A 26,861-nucleotide genomic window follows, 5' to 3' on the forward strand; every position below is an offset into this window, starting at 1 on the left:
GAGCCCTGCAGGAGTTCCCCGCAGGGCTCCCCACACTGAAGATAGCAGCCTGCCACCCGGCGGGTGGGACGCCCTGAAGCAGAGTGCCCCTCGCGCCAGGCAGACATCGGCCAGTCCCACAAGCTCGGGGGACAGCAGGGAGGCGCAGCGTCGCCATCCCGCTGTTCCTCGACCTGGTTCGGTTTCCCCGACCTGCTTTTGGGGGGAAAATAAAGGAATTCCCCCCCTTTATTTCCCCCCCAAAAAACTAGGTGCGTCCTATGGGACGAAAAATAAGGTATCTTTTGATGGTCAGTGAAGTGCCCCATATACAGATGGAACTGTATGAATAAGAATCTCAGCAAGCAATATCATACCAATTCCTTGAGTGTCACATTTTTCGTTGACAATGAGTTCCATGTGAGTAGTTCTCTTTTGTTAATATTACCTTTCTTCTTCTGAGATAGCGGAAGGCAAAACTGTTGCTTCTGGTGGTAAGAATGATTTCCTGTCTTTCGGACTCTCTGGGATATGTTCATTATTCTCACCTGTTAGAAAGGAGTCAGTGAGATTGAATCAATTATTTTTTAATGCTGATGGCTGCTATAGTTTCTGTGGTTTTTTACATAAGAAAGTGTTTTCTGTATGATTAATGCCAAGCTAAGGCACATGGCTTCCCCCCAAGAATCATGGGAGCTGTCGTTTATCCCCAGAGCTACAATTCCCAGCACCCTTAACAAACTAGTTCCTAGCATTCTGGAGCTAGAACTGGGATTCTGTGAGCAACTGCCCCATACAGTGGTACCTGTGGTTAAATACTTAATTCATTCCGGAGGTCCGTTCTTAACCTTAAACTGTTATTAACCTGAAGCACCACTTTAGCTAATGGGGCTTCCTGCTGCTGCTGTGCTGCCGCCGCGCGATTTCTGTTCTCATCCTGTAGCAAAGTTCTTAACCTGAAGCACTATTTCTGGATTAGCAGAGTTTGTAACCTGAAGCGTATGTAACCTGAAGCGTATGTAACCCGAGGTACCACTGTATTGAAGTTTGGAGCAACATCCCGCATAGTGAAGTATTCTAGGCTCTGCACTGGCCCTGCCCACCTGGGCTGGCCATTGGCCCCTTCTAGACAGGGAGAACTATATAAGACTTCCTGTCTTGGCTGGAACCTTGCTTGAGCAACTGTGGTCTTCCTGAGTAGGACTTTATTTGGTTTTGAGCCTGGCTTAGTTCCTCTGTACTGAGTAGTAATAGATTCTGCCCCCTCCCACTGGTTCTGACCCAACTCCAAGTGCACAGCTCCTAGCTCTAGCTATGGCTCAGGCTTAAAAGAACACCAATGGCTGAAAGGACTGGAGGAATGTGCTGATGTTGGGGGAGCAGGAGAGTTATTTGTTCAAGGAAGCAGTGATTGGTGGGCACTTCAATGTATGGCAGCTACGTGGGGGGAACAGATATCAACTGGGGAGTGGGTGGCATATGGCCCTTGCAGATCAGCTTTGTGAAAACTGCCTTACAGGGTTTAGCCATAACCAGAGACACAGACCACCCTTTTCCCCAGGGTGGCAAGCTAACAAACCCAGCTTGAAAGCTAATCAGGACGTGGCAGAGAGCTGTCAATGAAATTAATCCACTCCAGGATTTTAAGGGAGCTACTTCCTGTTTCGAGTCAAAGTCTTCTGATCTTGGCAAATACAGGAGGAGGCGAAGAGAGCTAATAAAAGGAGGACCCCCCCTTTGTTTGCTCTGGCACAGGAAGAAGCAATGAGTTGGGACTTGTGTTGTACCTACCGGATGAAAGGAAAACAATGCAGCACACACAAATATTTAAGAGAGCATGGAGGCATCGAAACTACCCAGGTAGGTGCCAACTGGATGTTTGGCAGTAGACCAGGGGTAGGGAAACTTCAGCCAAATGTGGACCTCCAAGCTTTCCATCTGACCCTCAGGACTCTCCCCAGGACACACGCCGTCCTCCCCAGCCACACCCCTCAATCACCCTGCTGCACGCCCTCCCTGAGTGTTTTTGCCTGTCTGGAACTGGTCCTAGGACTCTTGTTTACCTGGAAGGAGGATGGAGAAGAATGTGTGTAGAAAAGGGGTAGGAAACACTGTTCAATCTGAGGGCCGCATTCCACTCTGGGCAACCTTCTGAGGGCCATATGCTAGTGGTGGGTGGGGCCAGAGTGAGCAGAGCAATCCATGTAAATTTTACCTTTGAACTACAAACACACACACACACTATCTATCCTCCACCCAACCAAGCAAAAGGCATTATTAGAATTCAAGGACACATTTCGGCCAGGCAGAAACACTTGGGGTTCAAAGCAGAGCCAGTGAGAAGCCTGGACGAAAGCTGTGAAATGAAGGTACCAAATGCAGCTCTGTCAGAAGGGATTTTCACAGCTTAGGTGCAGCCAGAGAGAATGCACTTTCCTGGGTCACCACCTTCTGAGTTTCTGAGGATGGAGGAACAACCAAGAAGGCCTCCTCTTAGCACCTGAGAGGATATATGGAGGCAGTCTTTAAGGCATTTGGGGCCTGAGTCATTTAGGGCATTAAACACTAAGATGCACACCTTGAATTAAATGCATTGGTGCAGTTGCTATGTTCTTTGGCAAGAGTGCTTTACTCAGTTCAGCTATGTCAGGGGTCAGCAACCAAAGGCCCATGGGCCACAAGTGGCCCACGGGGGTTGTTTGACCGGCCCATGAGCCAGACCCGAACCGAGCTGCCCGCTTGGCGAGTCCCCACGTGCTGCGCTAAACCGGTGCAGCGCAGTGCGGGGACTCGCTTCCGTGGCACCAGAAATCACGTCTGCACAGACACCGGATATTGCATCTGTGCAAATGTGGACACTGGAAATCACAGGCACACACACTTGCGGGCACGCACAATCTGGCCCACAGAGGGATCTCCACTGGAGTGAACCGGCCCAGGCGAGGTAAACCTTGCCAACCCTTGAGCTATGTCTTACCAGTTAAGAGGTTCAAAAATGCACACTTGATTTATTGCTATAACAGTGGTACCTCTGGTTATGAACATAATTTGTTCCGGAGGTCCGTTCTTAACCTGAAACTGTTCTTAACTAGAGGCGTGCTTTCGCTAATGGGGCCTCTTGCTGCCACTGCACCGCCGGCACACGATTTCTGTTCTCATCCTGGGGCAAAATTCTCAACTCAAGTAAACTCTTCCAGGTCAGCGGAGTTTGTAACCTGAAGCATTTGTAATCTGAGGCATTTGTAACTCGAGGTACCACTGTATTTATTATGCTTATAATAATATTGTTTATTACTTATTCTGCATCTTTTCCTAGACACAATGGGCAGGTTGCTAGTGGTTCTAATAAAAATAGCAATGAACCATCATAAAAACTAATCATAAACACTGAAGTCAGCCCACCCCTGTGTAAATACTCAATGCGTCTAGACTGGGTTACACCACACCAATCAAAAAGGTGCCACTGATCTTGCATTGCACAATATTTGTCCTTTTCTGTAACTTTCCTCCCTGGGATCATTACAGAACTAAAACACCCACAATTCACTGGATCAGCAACACATTGGGAAAACTTTAATGCATATCAGGTTGGAGATGAGAAGGATTTTCCTTTTATGGTAAGTTTTGAATCTAAAAGCATTTCCACGAGCTATTTTGCTTGTTTAAAGAAGGTGCTTTCAGTATACTAAACTTGCCTTAGGAAATAGTGTCATAGAAGGAAGACAGCTAGAATGAAACGGCAAGCGACACTCTGGCTCACTGTTGCCCAACCAGTTTAACTTGCTTAGTTCTTTGTTGTGTTAAAGGTCCAGCTCTTCAAAAACTATAACCGCTTTAACAATTTTAGTATCCAGTTGAAAACAAAGACCTGATGAACAGCAGAACTTTGGAGATGCATCATTCCAAGTAATTCAAGTTGCATTTATTATTTTTGTTATGCTCTGACGTCTTCAAATTTTAAAAGTATGTAGGGAACAGTGGTGAAATAGTAAGAGGATAGAGCTAGTATGCCATGTGGTTCCTAAATTAGCCTGCTGTCCTCACGCAGGGTGGAAGACCCTGCCCCATTGCCAGTGATGAAGTAAGACTGAACAACCTGCTGGGCACCTTCTGCAGCCAAATGTCTTGAGCCAGCCCTGCGGACATGCTCCCAAGCTTAGCAAGGCTATGTGAGCTCCAAGAGACGAGCTTGCATTTATAAGCCAGGGTTAATTATTTCAATCTACTATTTTTATACCTGGGCAGAGCAAATCCAAGTTTGTTCTTGGTTACAGCTCATCGTTAGTGAGGAGAGAGCTTAACATGGGTCCTTGTTTAGATATAACGCTAAATTAAATGTTGGCTACATTCATATAGGTACAAAAAGGATGGAGGAGGAGTAAAGTGGCTGCAATATCCACTCTGGAAGCCCGCATGCTTGCCCATAGTCTCATTAAGCCTAAGTTTGGCTTAGAGCAGTGGTTCTCAACCAGTGTGCCATGGCACCCTGGGGTGCCTTGAATGATGGTCAGGAGTGCCATGGGCAACACTGGCCTCCATCCCTCTTCCCTTCCCTTCCTCCTCTAATGCCCTCTCTGTCTCTGCCTCCCAAAGGCTTGCACAGCTGTTTGTTGGAGCAGCCCTGGCTACAAGCTCCCCAGGCAAATGGTGCCTCTGAGCAGGCCAAGGGGTGCTGGTTGCCAGGAGTTGAATTGGCCTCCTTATGGCAGGGTAGGGCAGCTCAGAGATCAGGGGTGGCAGCAGCAGCTGTCTGGAGGACTCCCAAGGAGAGGGGAGAGGAGAAGAGGCTGAGGAAACATTACACAAAGGAGGGTTTCAAAAATGGGTGAGAGGCTGCCAGCTCTGCAGGAAAGGGGTGACATCACTGGGCTCCTGATCTCCACAGGGGTGCCGCAGAAAGAATGTAGTTGGTCAAGGGAGCCATGGACTCAAAAAGGTTGAAAACCTCTGGTTTCATGAATTAAGACTCTAGTCCTACAATCTAGAAGTCTATAATTACTATGAAAACTCTTAAGTTTTGTTAAAAAAAATGAAATGCCATAGCACTACTGGGCAAAGAGAAGGGCTGGGGACTCAAATGCAATGTTTGCTGCAGTTTAGTTTGACAGTAAAATCCCTTCAAGTGACCTTTGGGTTATTATCAGTGATGTGACAAAGAAAATGCTATTGACCTCGAAAAGAGAAGCATTCCTATCTGCTGAGCTATTTAAACGGGAAGAAGTTCAGGATGACTTCTTTTAAGTACACTTAATATCTGAATGAAACTTTTCATGCAGCCTAACTGTCCTTTTCTGAGCACAACATGGTTGGGACCTGAGTACCTGAAGGAATGAATGAATACCTATTCCCACATCAACCTACCCACATGTTGATGTCAGGGATTAGCAGTTTTGGTTTGCCTCATTTCGGCATCTGTTTCTAAAGGTCACACACATTTCTACATTCCTTTCTCCTAACATGCAAGAAATTTTCTCTAGTATAATGCACTTTTTGTATGTTGTTTTCACATATATTCTTTTTGGTGCATACTTTTTCATAATTATGATGTTCTGCACACATTTGTGTTTAGCGAACTGGATTGCAAAATTCAGAGATGTGTTTCTGTTTGTAAGGATGGGTGAGAAACGTGATTCAGTTAGCATCTTAAGGCAAACTTACCTGGTTTGCACTTTCCTTCTAAATTTGTAGTTCTCTGAGTTTTGCAATGCAGTTCACCAGCAAGACAATGTGTGCAGAAATGCATGTTCTAGGGTAAAATGCACTATATTAGGCAAAACTGCTATTCCTCTAACAGTGCTACAATTCCCAGAGGTCCCTGGGAAAAGGAATTGATTGTTAAACCACTCTGGGAATTGGAACTCTTTGAGGGGAACAGGGATCTCCTAACAACTCTCAGAACTTTTAATAACACAAATGGTCGGGTTTATTTTTGTCCCACTTTTGTTGTGCCTCTCTGAACAGGAATAATCTGGTTGCCCTGAGGAAGCATAAAAAAACAAACAAAAGCAGGATATTCACCACTAATGCACTATTACTGTCTCCAGAATGTATTGCAAAATACATACATATCCTTAAGTATGTGCAATACTTGGATGGAGTGGGAGAGAGAGAGATTGTTACCTGCTACCACAATCTCTGATAGGTGAGAGATTCCAGGGGTTCCAAGCGCTTACACAGGGTTCAGTTTCCATGGAATGAGGGTCAATGGAGATTGTGGTATCTTTAGGATACATGGTTTATTTACACACATACATACAAACAAACTGAGCCTACAATGGAGGGGCTCACAGCATTAACACGCCAAGAGGGCCTTACTTCTCTCATAGTTTCAGCCTTGGAATCAAACATAAATCAAACACAGCTCTGTCTCTATGGCTTCCACCTGCTTCTAGCTCAGCTAACACCCACACACTGGCCCCTGAACTTCAATATACCAGCCAGGTGAGTGTGTGTGTGAAGCCCACCCATTAGCCTGTGATTATGGCGCTTAATTGCTCAGACCAACAGTAATTGCTCAGATGAAGGGACTAATGACAGTACTTAGCTGGTAAGCTACGGCCATTATCTTGCAAAGGAACTTGTTCCACGAGTTCAAAAATAGACTCAACCATTAGATTTTAATCCATGCTGGATCCAGGACCATGCAAACTGGACCCCCTCAAATGAACTATATATGTGAGAGAGAGTGAAAGTGAGTGAGAAAAGTCAGGTGAGATGTTGGACAACACTTATTTCAGTTTTATTATGTATGTAAGCACATATGTACACAAACAGCAGTTGACAACAGATTGCAGGTAGGGTGGAGGGCTCAATTCACATACTGTGTACATCCAGAAAATCCTGTTGTCAATCCATAGCCCTGACAGCAAAAGCCAGAATTTGTCTCCACCTCCAGCCAGGAAGCGGTCTAAACTTGCATCTTTATGTAAAAAGTAAAATGTGCAACTTTGTGCTATGGGGCTGAGTTCTGGATCTTTTAAGTACCTAGCATCACTGTGATACCAGGTTGTTGCCACTGTTAGTATCCGTCTTGTCTCAGGAAACAATGGAGGAGGAAAGTCAAATCTCTGGAGTCACAGTGCCTGCTGTGGCTGTAGAGACTGATATGGAAGAGACATATTTTGTTGCAGCTGGGGGAGATCAAGGTGGCCAGTTATACTACTCTAGATGCACCATGACCTTTCTTTTCTCTGTGCTCCTTCCACTGGCCATTCCTCCTTTGGTCACCACTATGGATGCACAACCTGTCTGTCTGACTCCAGGCACTGTGGTTGTCTGCAAGGGATTCCCATACGGTGGGGTTAATGTTGCCAGCCTTCATGTCATGCTTGCAGACATCTTTGTAACACAGAGTTGGTCTTCCAGTTTGGCCTGGTGCCAGCAGCCAGTTTCCTGTAGAGCACATATGTGGGGATCCTGTCATCTTCTATTATGTCGACAAGACCAAACCAGAGTAGACATGGTTGACAGGAGTGTGAACATAATGGGACTGTGGGCTTTGGAGAGCACATCTCTTGAAACTCTGTCCTGCCATGTGATACCTCAAATCCTCCTGATGCAGCACATGTGAAAGGCATTGAGGCACCATTTCTGATGGTTATAAGTTGTCCATGGCTCACTTCTATAAAGCAGAGTGCTCAACACGCAAGACTGGTAGACCTTCATATTACTATTAACTTCACATTCTCCCATGCCCTTTTGGAGAGGCAACCCATAGCCATAACTGCCTTGCCAATACGCTTGTCCTACTCATTATCAATGGAGGGGTTGCTGGTTATGATGAAACCCAGAGAAGACAAAACCATCTACCACCTCATCAAGTGTGTGGTCACCAATGCTGATGCGTGGAGTGCTAGCGGCGTCCTGACCCAAGATGTTGGTCTTTGTCAGACAGAAGGTAAAACTGAACTCCCTGCAGACTTGGGCAAAACAGCTGATGAGTCTCTGTAGGGCTTCCTTGGAGTGCACTGTCAAGGCTGCAACATCTGCAAAGAATAAGGATAAGGACCCACCACACTTTTGTCATGGCCCAGAAACATGCCCTGTTGCTCCTTGAATGAAAGTACATACCATCTTCAATTGAGATGAAGCATAGGAGAGCACTAGGGAGAAGAATATGCCAAAGAGAATTGGGGTGAGAACATAGCCCTGTTTAACACTGCTCTTTATAGGGAAGGCATCAGAGGATGAATGGACCTCATCATGGATGGTGCTGTGCATGTTCTCCTAGAAGGACACAATCTTCTTGTGGAGCTTAGGTGGGCCCTCTAGCTTGTTGAGCAGTGTGAATGGTCTTTTTCGGCTGACAAGGTCATAGGCCTTCATCAGGTCTATGAAGGCAATGTAAAAGGGATGTCTCTGTTGTCTGCATTTCTCCTGCAGATGCCTACAACTCCCTGGCTTCAGAGGAACTTTATTTTATTGTGAGTCAAAACCTACAAAAGGAAATACTCCTACAGGCCTTCTCCTCGAGTTTCTTGGAGGGAAGGGGGAGTACAAATGACACACATTTCCTCATTGGGAAGATAGATGCTGGAAAATAGAAGTACATGCATGTGTAGACAAGATTCCCACAGTGCACAATATGCTATGGGATGGGAGAACAGGGCAAAAAGTAGAATCCTCCCTGAAAACCCTCCAGAGTACTTAGCAAGGCTCTATATTCCTGGAATCAACACCTAACCTGTTTCAGATTCTACTGTGTTCCATCCTCACTAGAAAGAAAGAAAATGAATTCGTCTTGAGGCTGGGCAACATTGCTCAGCACTCCTGTAATATTTCAGCCAAGGCTTAATTGGCCTGCCTCTGTGATCATATGAATCATCCCAAAGTGTTATTACCCACCAGTGCACCCTGATAGCAAGGTGCCAAATTCAGGCTGGCAGGATTTGGATTCAAGCCCAGATTTAATGATCTACCTCACAAAAGCTCCGTCAGGTCGGATTTGTTCCATTTCAAAAAGTGCTGTGCATTTCCAAGCATAGTGCAAGGCAATAACCCCCCTCTTTCTTTTTTCCTGGAAAAAAGGCAAGGCCCCAGAATGCCGCTGAGGAGTACAATATGGCTCCCCTTCAGTGTTTTAGAAGAACGTTCACTTGCACTTGTTTTGCTCTCAGAAGTAGGGACAGTTTGGTTCAGTAGTTAGAGCTCTGGACTAGGGCAATAGGAGTCCAGAGTTCAAATTCCTGCTCAGCCAGGAAGCTCTCCTAGGCCAGTTACTGTATCTAGGCCTAGCCTACCCACAAGGTTGTTGTGGAGATAAAATGGGGAGGGGGAGAACCATATACTAACTATCTTGAGTTCATTGAAGGAAAGGTGGGATATAAATGTTGTAATAAAATCACCACCATCATCATCCATCTTCTCTATTACACTGGTATCCAAAACAGATTATATTTAGATCCAATAAGTTGACAATACTTGCAGTAAATTTTGAAGTGCATTTTAACGACCCCTAGAGCCATGATCTCAAAGGGAGTCCAAAAAAGTAGGCAACAGTATAATAGTAGTAGTGGTAGTAACAACAACAACAACAACAACTTTATTTGTACCCCGCCCATCTGACTGGCTTGCCTCAACCACTCTGGGTGGCTTCCAACATATAAAAAACATAATAAAAAATAAACATTTTGAAACTTCCCTATACAACGCTGCCTTCAGATATCTTCTAAAGGTTATATAGTTACTTATCTCCTTGACATCTGATGTAAGGGTGTTCCACAGGGAGGGTCACCACTACCAAGAAGGCCCTTCCTCCCAAATGAGCCCAGGGCAGCAAACAACAAGAGAGAAACGCTAAAAACATCTTAAAAGCAAGCACACTTCCCATACAGATGCAGAATGGGAAAGACCTCAACTTAAAAGGCTTGTTGAAAGAGGATGGTCTTCATTAGGTTCCAAAAGGACAAGAGAGATGGCACCTGTCTAATATTTAAGGAGAAGCAACTCCAAAGGGTAGGTGCCACCACACTAAAGGCCCAGTTCCCACACTTTGTGTAATGGACCTCCTGATAAGATGGTATCTGCAGGAGGCCCTTGCCTGTAGAATGCAGTGATCAACTGGCAATACAAAGTGAGAGATAATTCTGGTATCCTGGTCGCATGCTGTAAAGGGCTTCATACACCAGCACCTTGAATATTGCTCATGTGTTCTGTGTTGATCCCTACACACATTCAAAAGTGTTTAAGGGCAAAGTAGAATATCCTATTCATTAGGATCACTATGACTGCAGTTTTATGCTTAGTTTCCTGGAAATAAAAGTCACTGAACTCATTGGGGCTTACTTCTGACTGCACAACTTGCAAAACACACTGAGCTTTAACCAAAGATGTTGAGCCAGCTGAAATGCCACCTTTTGCTTTTATTTAGAAATGCAAATCATCTAGCAAAACAAGTGTTGCGTTGACCGTGCTCATGTGAAAGCAGGAACTCTATCAAGGAGAAAACTTGAAGTATTCAGCTACTGCGTGATTGTTTTCCTCACTCTGACTTTCCATATGCTAACCTGATGCAAACAAACTTGAAAGCCTTGTTATCTCCTTTTTCACTTGCTAGAGCAGGGGTAGGCAACCTAAGGCCCAGGGGTTGGATGTGGCCCAATTGCCTTCTCAATCCGGCCCGCGAACAGTCCGGGAATCAGCGTGTTTTTGCATAAGTAGAATGTGTCCTTTTATTTAAAATGCATCTCTGGGTTATTTGTGGAGCATAGGAATTTGTTCATTTTAATTTTTTCCCCAAAATATAGTCCAGCCCACCACATGGTCTGAGGGACGATGGACCAGCCAAAAGGTTGCTGACTTGTGCTAGAGCAAGGCGAGCCTGTCAATTACCCTGACACTGAGGTAACGTCATTACCTGTATACTGGAAAAAATCTGCCTCCACTACACCACTGGAAAATACAAATGACCAAACTCTAAAAAATATTCCATGGGCTAAAGCACAGCCAGAATATGAGAATGAAAGTTAATGCATGTGGATTTTAGCTGGAAGGTATAGGTGAGAGAGCAGAAGTAGGAATAACTGCTTCCATCTTGTTTAAAGGAACCTGACATATATCATCCTCTTCCCTACTTTTGGGGCCAGCAAAAACCCAAAACCATTATCCAAGTGTTTGGGTTTCTAGAGCTGCAAATGAAGCAAACTTCAGGCGCCCAAAACATCACTTTGAGTTTTAAACCTTCTTGTATGTTGTTTTGAGGTTCTTTGGCCATAACAATAAATAGAGAAATAATAATGTTGATAATAATAGTAATAATAATAAAAGTAGTACTGTCACCATTGTAACATTCTTAGTCTCTTTTCTCAAAATGACCCAAGGTGACTTACAGGTAACATACCTAGCATGCTTCCTAACCACAGATTGCTATGATGACAAACAATGGTTAGTGCTCCAACAACAGGAATTAGAAATTATGAAGGTGGTTTCTGTAAGACACAGGTGAGAAGGGAAGAGAAAGGATATGAGCTGTGGTGTCTTTCTGCCATCCAAACCATGTTTTAGAGCAGGGTTTCCCAAAATGGGGGACTCCTGCTGTTTTTGGACTACAATTCCCATCATCCCTGACCAGTGGTCTTGCTTAGTTAAGGATGATGGGAATTGTAGTCCAAAACCAGCTGAAGTTTGGGAAACACTGGTTTAGAGGATCATCTGAACCGTGTCTCTGGCTTACTACTGTGTACTTACGGTCAAAGTCGCTCTTTTTCTTTTTAATCGATGCTCGGAGTAGTTCTGGGCCTTCTAATGCCTCCTGGAAGCGCTGTGCCTTCACCTCATGGAACCATTGTCCAGTCACAAATTTCTTCTTCTTTTCATCCTTCAGTGAGCCTTCCAATCGCCTTAGCAGAAATGAAAAGGAAAATCAGTGCCGGAGCCTTGCATTTACACAGCGCACAGACGCACTCAGAGAAAACCTGCATTTTACCGCTGAATTGGAGCAAACAGCAATCTGTGGGAAATCTGATTGCCACTGCTCTGATTCAGTAGCAAAACATGTTGTTCCCCCCTCCCCCTAGGGAAAGCACCAGGACCAAAATAATCCAAAACAAAACCACTTGGATACAGATCTGGCAGCCATGAATGTCTGCCTAGAAAAGGGGCACAAAATGAAGTGTGGATGAGCCCTATGTGTCTAGGTAGTCTTGCCTAAAAAAACCCCACTTTTTTTTGCAGGCGTCAAAAATAATCCAGAGAAGCTGCCTACCTAATAAGCAGGGAGTTCCAGAGAGCTTGTGCTGCCAAACTAAAATATGTATTTCTCACAGAATATTATATCACACTTGTAAAAGTGCCAGTTTTGCAGTTGAAAGTGGTTGAGTGGGCAAATATATACGGTAAGAAAATCCTTCAAATAAAGCGGTCACAAGCTTTGGCAAGCTTTATATGTTACCAGCAACACCCTAAATTTGTCCCAGGAACAAACAGTAACAAATCATTTTATTTCTATTTTTCTACTGGCCAAGCCAAAGTCCTGAATTTAATAACATATCAGTCTGATTTTATTAATTTTGAATGAACATTTTACACCATTTTTTGTATGCCACTCTTTGATTAAGTGGTATATTAAGTGGTATATAAAGGTAAAGGGACCATTAGGTCCAGTCGCGGACGACTCTGGGGTTGTGGCACTCATCTCACTTTACTGGCCGAGGGAGCCGGCGTACAGCTTCCGGGTCATGTGGCCAGCTTGACTAAGCTGCTTCTGGCGAACCAGAGCAGTGCATGGAAACGCCGTTTACCTTCCTGCTGGAGCACTACCTATTTATCTACTTGCACTTTGATGAGCTTTTTAACTGCTAGGTTGGCAGGAGCAGGGACCGAGCAATGGGAGCTCACCCTGTCACAGGGATTCGAACCGCCAACCTTCTGATTGGCAAGTCCTAGGCTCTGTGGTTTAACCCACAGTGTCACTCGCGTCCCAAGTGGTATATAGGTCTTGCTAAATAAAATAAACGAAAAATATATGGGGATGGTTGGGAGTGAAGCTTGCCATTGTGAAGCCACTCCCCCTCCGTCTTGTATGTACATTCATTCAACATGAAGAAAACGTCTGTCAGTGAATTATAACTTGTGTTCCTAAGCTAGAACAGAGTTTGCTAAGTCACTACAAACAGCTTAGCGATAGGAAGATTTTTGCCTTTGGGGGGATATTCCAGACCATGTCTCTGATCGCTCAGAGCTACAATCCAACAGAGTAGCTTAACAATCAGTCCCTCTTCCCAGAGAACTCTGGGAATTGTACCTCTGCTTGTGGGTTTCTCACAGGCGTCTGGCTGGCCCCCTTGAGAACAGGATGCTGCACAAGATGAACCATTGGTCTAATCCTGCAGACCCTTAACAAACTACAGCTCCCAAGATTCTTTGAGGGAATCCATTACAGTTAAAGTGGTATAATAGTGTTTTGATTGTACAGCATGGATGTGGCCCAATTGGAGAATGGCTGAAAATAAATTGGAAAAATTCCCAGCCCACTGCTAACTTAGGACTACAGTTGCTGTAAAATCCTTTGCATGAGTCTCCTAGGGCCAAATTTGTTGGGTTTTCTGGCACCAAATAAAAAACATTTTGATTTGTCCAGGACGTGCAGCATGTCAGTTGGTTTTCATCGTCTCTCCTTCCACTTTCTCTGCTGATTTTATTGCTTTGACTTTTTATTGTGTTTCCTCTGCTCGGCTATTTTGTGTTTCACTGTTTTATACCGGTGTGCAAATATTAGACTTCATTGGAAGAAGGTCTAATAAAGATTTTCCCGCCAACAAGAAACATTCAGTTTTTGAAAGTAAATGAATAGGTTGGGAAGGTGCCGTTTGTAAAATAGACAGTAAACCCCCCCCCCATCCCCCGGGCAGCCTTTGACAACCTGGTCCCCTGCAGGAACTTTGGACTACAACTCCCATCAGCCCCTGCCAGGCCTCTCTAGATGGTGCTGGACTACAACTCCCATCACCCCCAACTATCAGGTATATTGGCTGGGGCTGATTGCAGTTGGTCCAATAAACATCTGGAGGAGAACAGTTGCTCGATCGCTGATTTGCAAGAATTCATGAAGCGGCAGCCATAAAGGCAGAGATCATCACTATTCCCACACAGGTCATTGAAAGCTGGTTTGGGCTAGGTCATACCAGCGATATTTTTCTAGGAAAAGAGGTGCTGGAACTCACCATGAAAGCTTCCCTTCTTCTCTTACAATGGCAATTGCACTGAGAGGTGCCAGAACTGAGTTCCAGCTTATGAAAGCCTTGGGTCAAACTATTATTTAGTGGGGCATAATGGGTTGAGGGACAGATGGGGCTCGTCAACCTGGAAGGTAGCCCATCTAGGAGAAGGAAAACTCTGACCCTTCAACGCCTTGCAGGATATCTTTGGGAGAAGAAAAGGTTAAGGAGTAAACCCTACACAAATCCAGAGTAGAGTCCCTAAGACGGTTGGATGGTACCTTGTACACCAAGCTGGTGCCAAACATATTGCTCTGCTTTCCTTTGGACCACATCAGCAAGACCAGGATGGGGGTCTTGTTGCCTGGGCAGCCGAGAACCTTCAAACACCCTGCCTGGGTTTGTGCCCTGGGGAGGTCACTGCAATGCTGCTAAAGCAGTGGTTTGACTTCACCTCCAGAGACACACTCCATTGTCTTTTGAGACAGACAGATACTAACAACAATAAGGGGTCCAGGGCTGGGATGTCCTGAATTAAAATTCCTACTCAAGCTGAGTAATCCTAGTCCCCTCTCTCTAAGCCTCCCCCTACCTGGTGGCGTAGGAAGGGGAGTGTGGGCCACCCCACAGTGTGTCATCACTGAGGATGGTGTCCACGGGGCCTGGCCTGCAGTGCGCCCGAGCCACACGTCTCTCCTGGGGAGCGACGCGGCAGCTTGGGCACCTGTAGGCTCAGCGCTGCCTGGAACAGCAACGTGGGGCTTGTAGACTCCGTGGAGGTTCTGTGCAGTGTGCTCTGCCCCAGCTTGCCCTACCCCGTGGGAGGCTTGCCCCGCCCCCGGGTGCAGGGCATTTGCGCCGCCCTGGGCTCCCAAGGAGCTAGCTACGCCTACCTCATAGGATTGTTGTGATAATAAAAGTAGGAGACACATACACTACCCCAAGCTCTTTGGAAAGGATGGAAGCATAAAAGTAGTAGTTTGGGGGGTTTCTTTTAGAAAAATGGATAGCTTCTCAAGCATGAATACGGGAAATTGTCCTTTTTCTCACAGCGCTGTATGCTGCTTCATTCACATTTCAAAAAGCAAACCTGCTATCACAGGGAGAATTGAACTTCAGGTTTTGGGGCACATACAGATTTTTGAGCAGGTACCATAGGTGCCACCTACTTTAGTCACTTCTCTCCCACTTCTCCCAAATCAGATCCCTACCAAGACAGAAGAAAGCATGTGCATGCATGCATGCACGCACGCACACACACACACACACACACACACTTTATCTTTCCAGGGGATCTGGGTTAAAGCCAAATCCAGTGGAATGTGAGCTCAATAAAGCACATGGAAATAAAAGAAGAAATTGAGAAAGAGCATCACTTGAGCAGTACTTTTCAAGGCGCAGGGGAGGCAACCACCCTTACCAACTCATGAGCAAGGGGGAAGTGAGTGGGAGGGGTCAGAGGCTTCTTGAGTGCCAGGGGCAAATATTAAGGGTGCCACTGTGCCTGTGTGCACCATGCGGGTGACCCCGGCATCAACATCATCATCACCATCATCACTACAGGAAACTTAACCTCTCAGAAATTGTAAATACTTTGCCCTGACTTCTTACCTGATACGATCTCCATCCCTTTTCTTCAACTCTGCATCCCTCTGCAGCACCTTCATCAGCTTCCCATACTCCTCTTCTGTGAGAAAGCTGAGATCCAGCATCTTTCCCTTGGCGTTCTCTGTGCAATCAAAGCATTGGCACTTTGGAGGCAGAAGCTACAGTGGTGAGGGGCTCATGAAAAACCAGAATAGAGAGCCTGAAGTGATACAGTTTTTATGTACTGAGTCAGAATGTACCGGGAGCAGTAGGGAGCACTTTACTCTGGCATACCTTGGGGAAGAACCCCCTGCAGGATCCAGGCTACTGTTTCAAAGCACAGATCTGTTCTTCCAGGCTCTGGTCCTCTATACGGCATGCCTGTGTCAACCAAAACAATTGCAGCCTCCAGTGAGTTTTTCCTCCTTTCACTCTGTCCACGTGCGGGTGGAAGTGTAAATGAGTCAGCTTTCCCAGGCACCCAAATGAGAAGACAGGGCAGCTGTTGGATGCAGGAGAGAATTAAGCATCTGCTTCCTTCAGCTGAGAAGTCTGTCAGTTTGGTTCAGTTGCTCCTGAGAAGAGAGGAATAATAATAATAAAAAAACCCATTGAGATGCCTTTTTAGATAAATGCAGTGATCGCATGTGAACATCAAGGATGTTTACTTACTCCTGAGCACATGAGCCTCGAGCAAGCAACACTGTGTGTGTGTTTAACTGTAAACAATCTCTCTGTTGTAGCAGCCTGAGAATGAGATATAATCTTCGCCTAAGTTTAGTTGCATGGAGAAACCAAGTGAGTAGGCAGGCAACACAAACTGCCTTAATGTTTTGTTTTTGTAGAGAAAAGACCCATTTGCTTCAGCCAGATCAAACTTAACTGTAAGAAGGAGGAAAGGGCATCTGCTCACTATGAGGATTACCAAGAAGAGCCTTGTAGTCAAAAGGATAACAAGTTGATTATGACACAATGCTAGCATATGTCAATTTGCAAGCTGCTGCAAGACTCCTTGTTGTATTGCAATTCAGGATGGGTGGGGGAGAGAGAGAGAAATTCAGTTCAGTTCACATCTGAAGGCGAACATACCAAATTCACACTTTCCAAAACAATATGCAAACTGAAGCACAATCACAATTCAAAATTCATACTTCTCCACACTTTCGGATAAATGACAATTTATCCTAAAACACACATTTTCGTGTAGGATTTTGCAAAGCAATTTCCCTTGATATAATTCACGTTTGTATGTTACATCCACTGACATGTGCTTTTTAATGCACACTTCACCCTAGTGTATGCATTATTTTTTTTGGTAAACGTTACTTGGCTGCAGAAAACTTGCAAGAAAAAAAGGCAATGAAAATTTCAATGGCTGTTTGGGAAACTGCAAATGAAGGAGACTCACCTTTACATTTCTTACTCATCCCTGATTCTATGGGCTTATTTCTGAGGGCAGGATTTCACTCTATGCATGTTAACATACTTTTCCAGGACTAAGCGCCATTGGACAAAAGGGGAATTACTTTTGGGTAAATGTCATCAAATATAGAGCTCTCAGTTTAAGTTAAAAATTGTAACAAGTTGCAATACTTTACAATATTATTTTAAATTGTCACTATTTATTTATTTAGATAGCAACCGGCTCCATTAAAGGTCTGAACTATGTGTGCTAAAAAAGGTCCTACTATACATAATTCTGAGAAAACTCATCAGACCAAAAAATGCTGGGGTTTCAGGAAACCAGTCTTTTGGACCCTTCTTTTCAGTGCTGCTAAACTCACAGTATCCAGCTGGCAAAAGTAAACAGAGTCTGTAGCTGTTTGCCATTATGGTGTACATATCGTGCATTCAGCCATAAAGATGAGGCTTTTGTACACTTTGTGCATTTCCTGTGCTATATTTGTTCTACATGCTTCTGAGCCTCCAGAGGCCTCAGAAAAAAAGAAGAAAAAAGAAGCCATAAAAGTTTTCATTGCAATCTCCTGTTCGCATGCTGTTGACTTAATAGCATCTGCAGGGCAAAATCACCCAGCCAATGTCATAAATACAACTGTATTTCTGTCTAGCAGTCACAGTGGGAGCAGCAGAGTCATTCCTGCTTGGGTAAAGGAGGCATCTGCTCCACCAAGGTACTTGCTTTGTCCCATTTCCTTCCATATTAGTACAGACAGCAGGCAGGGAGGTCTGGAACCTGCAGTCCGGATGCACTTTAAGCTGGATGCACTTCTCAGCCCGCACCAACTTTGGAACTCTTTGCCTATTAAGCAGGCACCACATGGGTACCTGTTTTTGACACCTGTCAAAGACTGTTTTGTTTAGGACAGCCCTCCAACCTATAACAATGTTTTGTATATTGCATTTGTTTTTAAAACTGTTGATCTGATCTATATTTTGATAATTTTAATATATCTGACATTTTGAAGTTCATTTGCAATTGCTTTTTTTAAGAATACATTTTATATTAGTTTACGTAGACGACTTAAGGAGGTTATTTTAATTAAGTGGCATATAAATATTTCTATAAAAGTAAATACAGAGCAGCTATATAAGATGTTCAGTCCAGTGGCCAACCTAACATCTCTCTTTAAACAGACCTCTAAACCAATACATACCACTTTGTTCTAAAGCCCATTCTAGCAGTTAATAAATAATTGCTTTTCAAAAGAGAAGACATTTTTAATCTTGCCTGCCATGCTGAGATACATTTTGATCCTGCATGCTGCTAAGTAGCTCCTATTTTACCTCCCCATGTCCTTGTGTGACTTGACAGCTTGGCTTGCCATGAGTGCATAGCAGTACGAATGGTAAAACAATGGAATTACTTGAAAACATAGTACAATCCATTCTGCACTGAAACATCAAGTTGTTCCCAGCAGGGACTGAGCAAAAACTGATGCAGAAACAGATTCTGAAACTTTATGGCACTTGCAGGAGTAAAATGATAATAATTACTAATTCATTATATAACGACAACAATAGTGTTCCCCTACATATATAAGGCCAGCCCTACCATTAGGTAGGGTGCAGCGGGTGATTCTGGGAATAATGAAAAGGTAGCAAAGAGTTATTATTGCATTTTCATTGCCAGGAAAAGGCACTTTTCAGATTTTCTGACTCAGGTTTTCTGACTCAACTTGACTGGTCCTGGGCACTGTGTGTTTTTATTTTTTAAAAAAATATTAATAATATCAATATATGACACTGCAGCAAAATCAATTCATGCTTAATATATCCACAGAAATCATTTAATCAGTTTTGTTCTGATTTCAATGGAAAACAGAGTAAGTGTTTGGTTTATTTTGAAAGTTATTAATCATTCAAATTCACTTCTCCCATGTTATTTACAACTGGTAATTTTGTTCATGAATGTAAGGTCCTAGATCTTCCTTAGCCACGGATCAGTTGTGGAACTGGCTAGCACTTTCCCCAATTTTAGCAACCATGAGCCAAGTCCCTTAGTGGTTTAATTAGCATATGGGATGTATCTCTCCTGGGCTGCTACTTCACATGCCTTAGAAGCACTCAAATCAGGTATGTCTGTAGGTCGCATTTGCTGCCTTTCTTACAATACCATTATTTTCCCTCCCTCTCCCCAATATTTATTAATTGCACTACATTCTTACCATATATTGGCAAATATGTCCTTCCTTGTTACAATCCCTATATAACCTACCCAGACCCTAAGACCTCCTAGGGAAGTCCAGAAGGTGGTGATGAAGAAAAGGGGTCTTTTCTGTAGCAGCTCCCTATCTATGGAATGCGCTCCCTGGGGAGGCCCACCTGGTGCCAACTTTGTCACTGTTTCAGTGCCAAGTAAAGATGCAGTTGAAGGCTGTTCCTATAGGCAGAGTAGAGCATTGCCCCGTCAACAACAAGTCCGGGGGTGGGGTGGGGTAGAACGGCCTGTCAACTTCCTCCTCCTTGTTCTAGGTACTGTCACTGTAGAACTCCTCAGGGAGGAGGATGGGGACGAAACTTGAATTAGCTACCTTTGCCTGTCATTGGCTCCAGCTCAACCCACTGTCAGCTTCCCATCCTACCAGTTGCAATGAGCACCAGTCACCACTGCAAAGTTGTTTTTGTTTTCCTGGGCATTTGGAGAACACAAATGACTGGATGTTTTCACCTTGACTATGGGCTCATCCAGGCTTCCTTTTGTGCTGAATTTCTAGGCACAGGTCTGAACTTTAAAGCGCCATGTCTGAGTGCTTCCTCTGCCCCGCTGCTTTCCCTACAAAATCCTTAATCTGAGAAAACGGCAATCTGTTTTGTTAGCAAATGGTGAATTGTCATTTGTTCCAATTCAGAGGCAAAGAGTGGGTTTTCGCTGGGAAAGCACCAGGGCAAAAACCCTCTCCAAAACCACACATGGAGATGGTGCTTTAAAGCACCGGGGGTGGTGGTGGTAATGTGGATGACCCCTATGAATTCTTATTCTTTGCTTTCAAACTTCATGTAAATCACTTCAGGGAAGTGGTGCATACAACCAGAAAACCTAACCTATCTTGTGCAGGACATGTGGTTGTTATGGGTAGGTGTTGTGCTATGAGCCTGAAGAAAGAAAGAAAGAAAGAAAGAAAGAAAGAAAGAAAGAAAGAAGAGAGGAGGGAAAGGTACGTTAAAAATAAAAATCAAGGCCTCTACTGTGTTGGGCTTTTGCCCTCTCAGTTTAATACACAACTGCCAATCCAATCAATAGCATGACAAACTGTCACCTAGTTGGGTGCCCTGAATGGAATATTGTGCTGCTTGAGGCAAAGAACAAAATGGTGCCCCCTCAGTTTTGTCAGTTGCATCCAACAATGCACAGATCCCACTTGTGCAATGGGACTTCTGTTTCCCTCCAGCCCCCTAACTCTCCAGAGTTGACTTTGAAAGACTGTGGGAAGTTGAAGAGGACAGGAGAGGAAGAGGAGTTCCGGCACACAAAGGTGTCTTTTGTGCCAGTGGAACTTCAGCATTGGATGTAGCCCTATTTGCAGAAGATGCCTGGACTGGCCGTTGAATTTGAGACAGCGTCATCCAACACACTCAAGGCCAGGAATGTCATGTAGGTGATATAGAACAGGCTATGAATCACACACAGGTTTTCAAGGGTGGAAGCAAAACTCAGGTGGAGGAAAGTGACTAGCTGCAGAGAGCAGGGGCTGCTCCACTGTTCTTACAGCAACATAGCAGCTCCCTTCAGTCATTTCTCTTGATGCTATGGAAATAGCATGGAGAGAGCAGGAACACATCCCCTGATGGATCTGTCCATATGCTGGGCCTAAAGGTCTGAGATAGGAAATCTGGCTCTTTTTGTAGGTCCCCTGTATGATTTAGACCCCAGAATGATCATGCTTCCCCCAGGGCATCCTGGGAATCGTAGTTTGTTATGGTCCTAAGAGTTGTTAGACCTACATTTCACAGAATGTTCAAGATTCTAAATCACGCATGAAGTCTATGGTCACATCTGAACCCTATATATTTAAAGCACTCTTGTACCACTTTAACTGCCATGATTTCCCATAAAGCATCCTGGGAACTGTAGTTTGTTAAGGATGTTGAGCGGTATTAGAGATACACCCTGCCAATTATCCTCAGAGATCTACAGTTTGGTTTAACAAACAGTCCTCCCTCCCTCTAGGATTTTGGATCTCTGTGAGGGAATATGAGGTCTCCTAACAGCTTTCAACATCCTTAAACTACAGCCCTATTACTCTTAAAGTGGTATAATAGTGATTTAAATATAAGGTGGAAGCGTGGTATATTCACACAGAGAAGGCATCTTTCTTCAGTCCTTCGGCTCCAGTGAATGGGCAGCAGGGGTTGGGGCCACCGAAAATGGGGTGGCAAGGGAGGGACCCAGCAAGTATTGCTCCTCCTTCCTCCTCACGTGATTCTAATTGCCGGAGGGGGGAATTAGTGGAAGGAGGTTATGTCAATGTACTTAAAAAATAGTAGCTGGTAGCTCCTGAGTTTCATACTCTCGCTCATAAATTTCTCTCCACTTCTGAGATGTGAAGGGGTACAGGTTTACTCTGCTTTAGCACCACCCACTCCCCATATTGAAGCAAAAGTTCTGAGCAGAGGCTTTAAAAACCTCTCATTTAATCTACTGCATCCTACCCAAGACAGGCCAAATTGTGAAAAACCAGTCGTGCACATCATCTCCAACCAAAGGTGAAAACGTCCATTATTGGCCAAAGTGAATGAGGTGTGCTTCAAACGCCTTAAAACTCCAGCTCAGTGTAGAAGGAATTGCTGAGCTGGCACACACTCACCAGAAAACAAAGAGAGCTGTGTGGTTTATCACAAAACAGCAGCTCTCCCCATTCCACCTGTGTTTTTTCACCCCGAGGGTCAAGGCCTGACTCTGTCAATATCAAGAAATAATCTCACCCTTCAGAAATGCTCCCCTGAAAGCTTTTATTGTTTCAGTTATCCAGCTTCAAGGTGGAAGCAATGCAAAAGAAGCAGCAGCAATTTGTTACTTCCAAGCTGTCAAGACTTCTTATTAGGTTACAACAGGTGGGACCTGCAATAAAATGTTCCAGCACATCCCCTCTTGTTTAATGGACGAAAGGTGGAAGGAGAGGCGTGTAGATCTGAAATGCTGATCACTTGGACTTTAGTGACTGGAATGTAGCCTACACTAGAAATTAAAAACTACATCCATTCCTCTGTCTACTTTTGCCCCCTGCCTCATCCAACACCAGCATGTGACAAACACACTCCTCTGAAGGTTCCTCACAAGGGACTTCATTCCTACACCATTTGCATGGATACAAAACGCTACTCAGAACCCATAATGACAGTGGAACATTAAGAGACTTAACTGCTGTAGTTTAAATATTTGGAAATAGTGTTGATTTTATAGGTGTAGCATGTTTAACCAGCCTAGGCCACCGGATGTAGCCTCTTCACTTTCCATATTGTTAGATGGAACAATGAGACACTGAACAGATAGATCTCCAAGCTGTTGTCCTATGCAACACTGGAAACTGGAAAGTTCTATTTCCCGTGCCCCTGTTTTGCATACAAAACACACATTGGCTGGAATATGCAAATGATCTCCCTCAGTGGTTGAGTTACTGGAGATTAGAGAAGCCCTAGGTGCCTATGGGTAAGTTCACGTCACCTGTGACCAGGAGACTAGCTCCTGGGAGCACCCACTGGAGTAGCACACCTGTAATGTGTGTAAATCTGATGTAGATTTTCAATTTTGTTGTTCTGTATGGGACAAAGACAATAAATTATCGTATTGTAAAGGTGCATGTCCTGCAACTGGAAGTGGCTGAACAGGCATGTATGTAACATCACTAGCTCCACCTCTGAGCCACTCATTGCTTCCACCTCACAGGTTCAAAGGAGCTGACCTTTGGCAAGCAAAAGAGAACAAGCTGCAACTGTAACTAGTGCTAAAAGTTATGGTTTGCATAGCATTAATCAAAGCCTTTAAAGGTTGCACAGGTGTAACAATCTGCAGTTGCGCAAGGTGAACAATCTGAAACAAGCCAGTTTATTCAACTGCACCAGCCGCACATCAGTCAGCATAATAGTGGTGCCTGCCAAATGGCAGCTTCCGTAAACTGTTGCCCCAATCTGTATCATCTCAACATGCTCCTTGAAAGACAAATGGCTCCATTTGGCATCACCTCCAAACATTTATTTGATTTCTCAGTTCAAGGGGACCTGTGCTTTACTCCCCAAGGTGTATTTACAGCACGCTGACAATGGTCAGAATGGGCTTTTATTCACTCGTGTGACTTTATTGGAAGGTTACTCAATATAATTTGCTGCTCGTTTGGTTGCGCTACAATCTTTCTGAGTTGCAGATAACACTATTGATTTATAGTGCAATCAAAAGTGAGGCAGCGACACAATGAGCACATTGTCCTTGCCAGGTGGAGAAAATTCATTATGTGCATGGAGAATACATTTTCTCAAGAAGAAAATCATGAAATGAGCCCTGTAATGAACAACAGGAAAGTGAGAGAGGCTGGGGCTTAAACGGCACCTTGTTCAGATAAAGACATCAAGCAGAGCTTGGGATAGACAGTCAGTACAGGATGAGACACTTAGTCTCATGGTCGTGGGTTTGAAGCCCACATTGAGCAAAGGATTCCGGCATTGCAGAGGGTTGGATTAGAGCACAACAACATCTGGAAGACTACAGGTGCTCCATCTTATCATAGCCCTCCAAGCATACTGAAAAATCTTGGGAGCAGGGCTGTTAGCCTCCCGCATCTTTGGAATCTTCTATTTGGACTGTGCAAGGGGAAGGGGACGACAGAGGACGAGATGGTTGGACGGTGTCCTCGAAGCTACCAGCATTAGTCTGACCAAACTGCGGGAGGCAGTGGAAGACAGGAGTGCCTGGCGTGCTCTGGTCCATGGGGTCACGAAGAGTCGGACACGACTAAACGACTAAACAACAACAACATTTGGACTGTGATGCTCCACTTTCATCGAAGGAGCAAGGAAGGCAGAATCAAACAAACCTCACTGCAGAATCTTATCTCTTTTGACAACAAGAAGAACTTATGCCTGAATGTAGTGGTGGCTGATGGGACTGATGGAATGCAAGACAGGACAGAGGGCAGGGCAGCTAAAAGCTAGGGGTAGGCAGAGCACACTTGACCCCCACACAGAATTTAAGTAGTGGTGATGGTGGGGGTTAAGAGAGAGAGCAAGGTTAGAGTCTGGGAAGGAAAAGAAAAAGAGGTTATTTATGAGAAAAAGAAATGCACAAGCGGTTGGGCAGCAGGGAGAAGGAGAGAGAGGTTAAGAGCAACAAACTCAAATCCATATGAGGGCAGCACCTTTATAAGGCCAATAAAAATTGGCCAAAAAATGTCACAAAATAGCTTGCAAGCTTTTGCATTTCCCACAATGCTTCATCAGATTAGACTGTAAACAAAGGTGGGAGTTCTGGAGAACTCCCAAGCTTGCACATTGATTTATAGCATTTTGACTGGCCTAATAAAAGTATTACCCTAACATGGTTTGTTTGTTTGTTTCCTGTTTCTTATGGGCCAACACAGCTATTTTTACTTTTCTATATACAGTGGTACCTCGGGTTAAGTACTTAATTTGTTCTGGAGGTCTGCTCTTAACCTGAAACTGTTCTTAACCTGAAGCACCACTTTAGCTAATGGGGTCTCCTGCTGCTGTCGCGCCGCCTGAGCATGATTTCTGTTCTCATCCTGAAGCAAAGTTCTTAACCCAAGGTAATATTTCTGGGTTAGTGGAGTCTGTAACCTGAAGCGTATGTAACCTGACGTGTATGTAACCTGAGGTACCACTGTAACTTGGAAAAAAACCCATAGCAGCATATATAGAGTTCATGCACGGTCTCCCATCCAGATCTTGACCAGACCAGGTGCCTTCAGACCAAGTCCACCCTCCTCCTTTTATCGTTAGGCACAAAGCCTTCTCTTGCCTCCCTGTCTCAGAACAGATTTGAGAGGAAGCGCTTAGGAATGCATTCCGCGAGCAAAGCTTTTCATTCAGGAATGCCCATTCTGAATGGAAGCTTTGCTGCTTGGTTTGTTCTGGTATTTCCCATCACATACGTATCCCAAAGGCACGATAACTATGTTCGTACTCCCCCAGCTATTTCAACATCAGATTACAGGAAGAAGAGACATAACTGTGTATTTCAGATGGAAACTCCCACCCTGAACATTTTTTTGCTCCAGTTGTGGTTTTGATGAAAAAGATTTTCAATAAGCACACTTAGGAAGACTAGAGATGTATTTTAATTTTCAGGTTCATGGTTCCGTTGTAATTTGTAACAGGTGAAAGTCCAAGTCGTTTTGCTGCCTGAGACAGATTCGCAAGTGCTACCCAAAGTCAAGGGGAATGGTACATAAGAACATAGGCAGCTGCCTTATGCTTAGTCAGAACATGGGTCCTACCAGTCCTACCTGGAATCTGGAACCACCTGCATTGATGGATGGATAGATTATCCCACCTTTCCTCCAAGAAGCTCCAGATAGCATACATAGTTCCCCTCCCTATCCCTATTTTATCGTTACAACAACCTGAACAACTCCTGCAGGGGAGGTTAGGCTAACACAGAGCTCAAACTGAGTTCAAATAGGCTTAGAATATAAAAAAATACGTAACTGCAACATAACAAAAGTAGTCATAAACAATAAATAAAACATCAACAAATACACAACCAAACTGAACAATTTCCACATAAATCACAACATCTAAAATGAAGATATAACAACAACAAAAACAAAACAGAAACCCCAACAAAAACACAAAACCCCATTTTATGCTGGGAAATGTGTACTTGGAAGGACATTTCATGTGATCACCCCTATGATCAGTGTGTCTCTGTGTGTGTACATAATATTTGTTTGTATTTACTTGTTTATGATCTATGTTTCCTTCAGACCTTTGAGTATAAGATGACCCATACATTACATCATTATAATAATTTGAAAGTTTTATTTTGGGGGGAAAATCCAAAATCTCTTTATTATGTTCAATCAAAATCATCACAAAATAGCGTGCAATCTTTTCACTCCACCAGAACTCCTATTCGAGGTGAATGTTAAACAAGGAGGGTAGAGGGGGCAGGAAGGAAAAGAAGGTGATTTGCCACTGAAACCAAAATGTCTGCCTTTGTCAATGTTTCAATTCTGTTGCATAGTCGTAGAAGGGGCACAGCTATAGAGGCATAACTATGGAGGTTAACCTGGTTAAATTTGGGTGCTCCTTATCCAAATTTTCCCATACCCCTTGCAGCTGCAGTAATACTTATTCATTTATTCTCTACTCTTACGTTCACATCCCATCTTTTCTCTACACCTCTCTCTCTCTCTCTCTCTCTCTCTCTCTCTCTCTCTCTCTCCTTGTTATCCTTGCAACAACCCTGTGAGGTAGGTTAGGATGAGAGACAGTGACTGGCCTAAAGTTACCCAGTGGACCTAAAGTTACCCACTGGCCTAAAGTTACCCAGTGCTCACTTCGGCAGCACATATACTAAAGTTACCCAGTGGGCTTAACTGGCTGAGTGGGGATTTGAACCCTGGTCTCCTGGCTCCTACTCCAGCACTCTAACCACTACAGCACACTGGCTCGGTTCTGCATCCCTTCTGATTTGGCTGTGAGAACTAGTCCAATCACAGCTCCCCCACC

General features: G+C 44.3%; 1 protein-coding gene across 1 annotated transcript in view; it reads right to left on the bottom strand.

The window, feature by feature from the left end:
- The window catches only part of LOC308579260 (synaptotagmin-like protein 2), a 54,208-nt gene that overhangs the window by 25,122 nt on the left and 2,225 nt on the right, over positions 1-26,861 (bottom strand). The window contains exons 2-4 of the mRNA XM_081180132.1: positions 15,744-16,294; positions 11,665-11,816; positions 428-527 (exon numbers count right to left, since the gene is read on the bottom strand). Coding sequence (XP_081036258.1) covers positions 428-527; positions 11,665-11,816; positions 15,744-15,844 — 353 coding nt within the window. The 5' untranslated portion in view covers positions 15,845-16,294. The remainder of the gene's footprint in view (positions 1-427; positions 528-11,664; positions 11,817-15,743; positions 16,295-26,861) is intronic.

The sequence above is a fragment of the Podarcis bocagei genome (genome assembly GCF_964188305.1).
Source record: "Podarcis bocagei genome assembly, chromosome: Z".
NCBI lineage: Eukaryota > Metazoa > Chordata > Lepidosauria > Squamata > Lacertidae > Podarcis > Podarcis bocagei.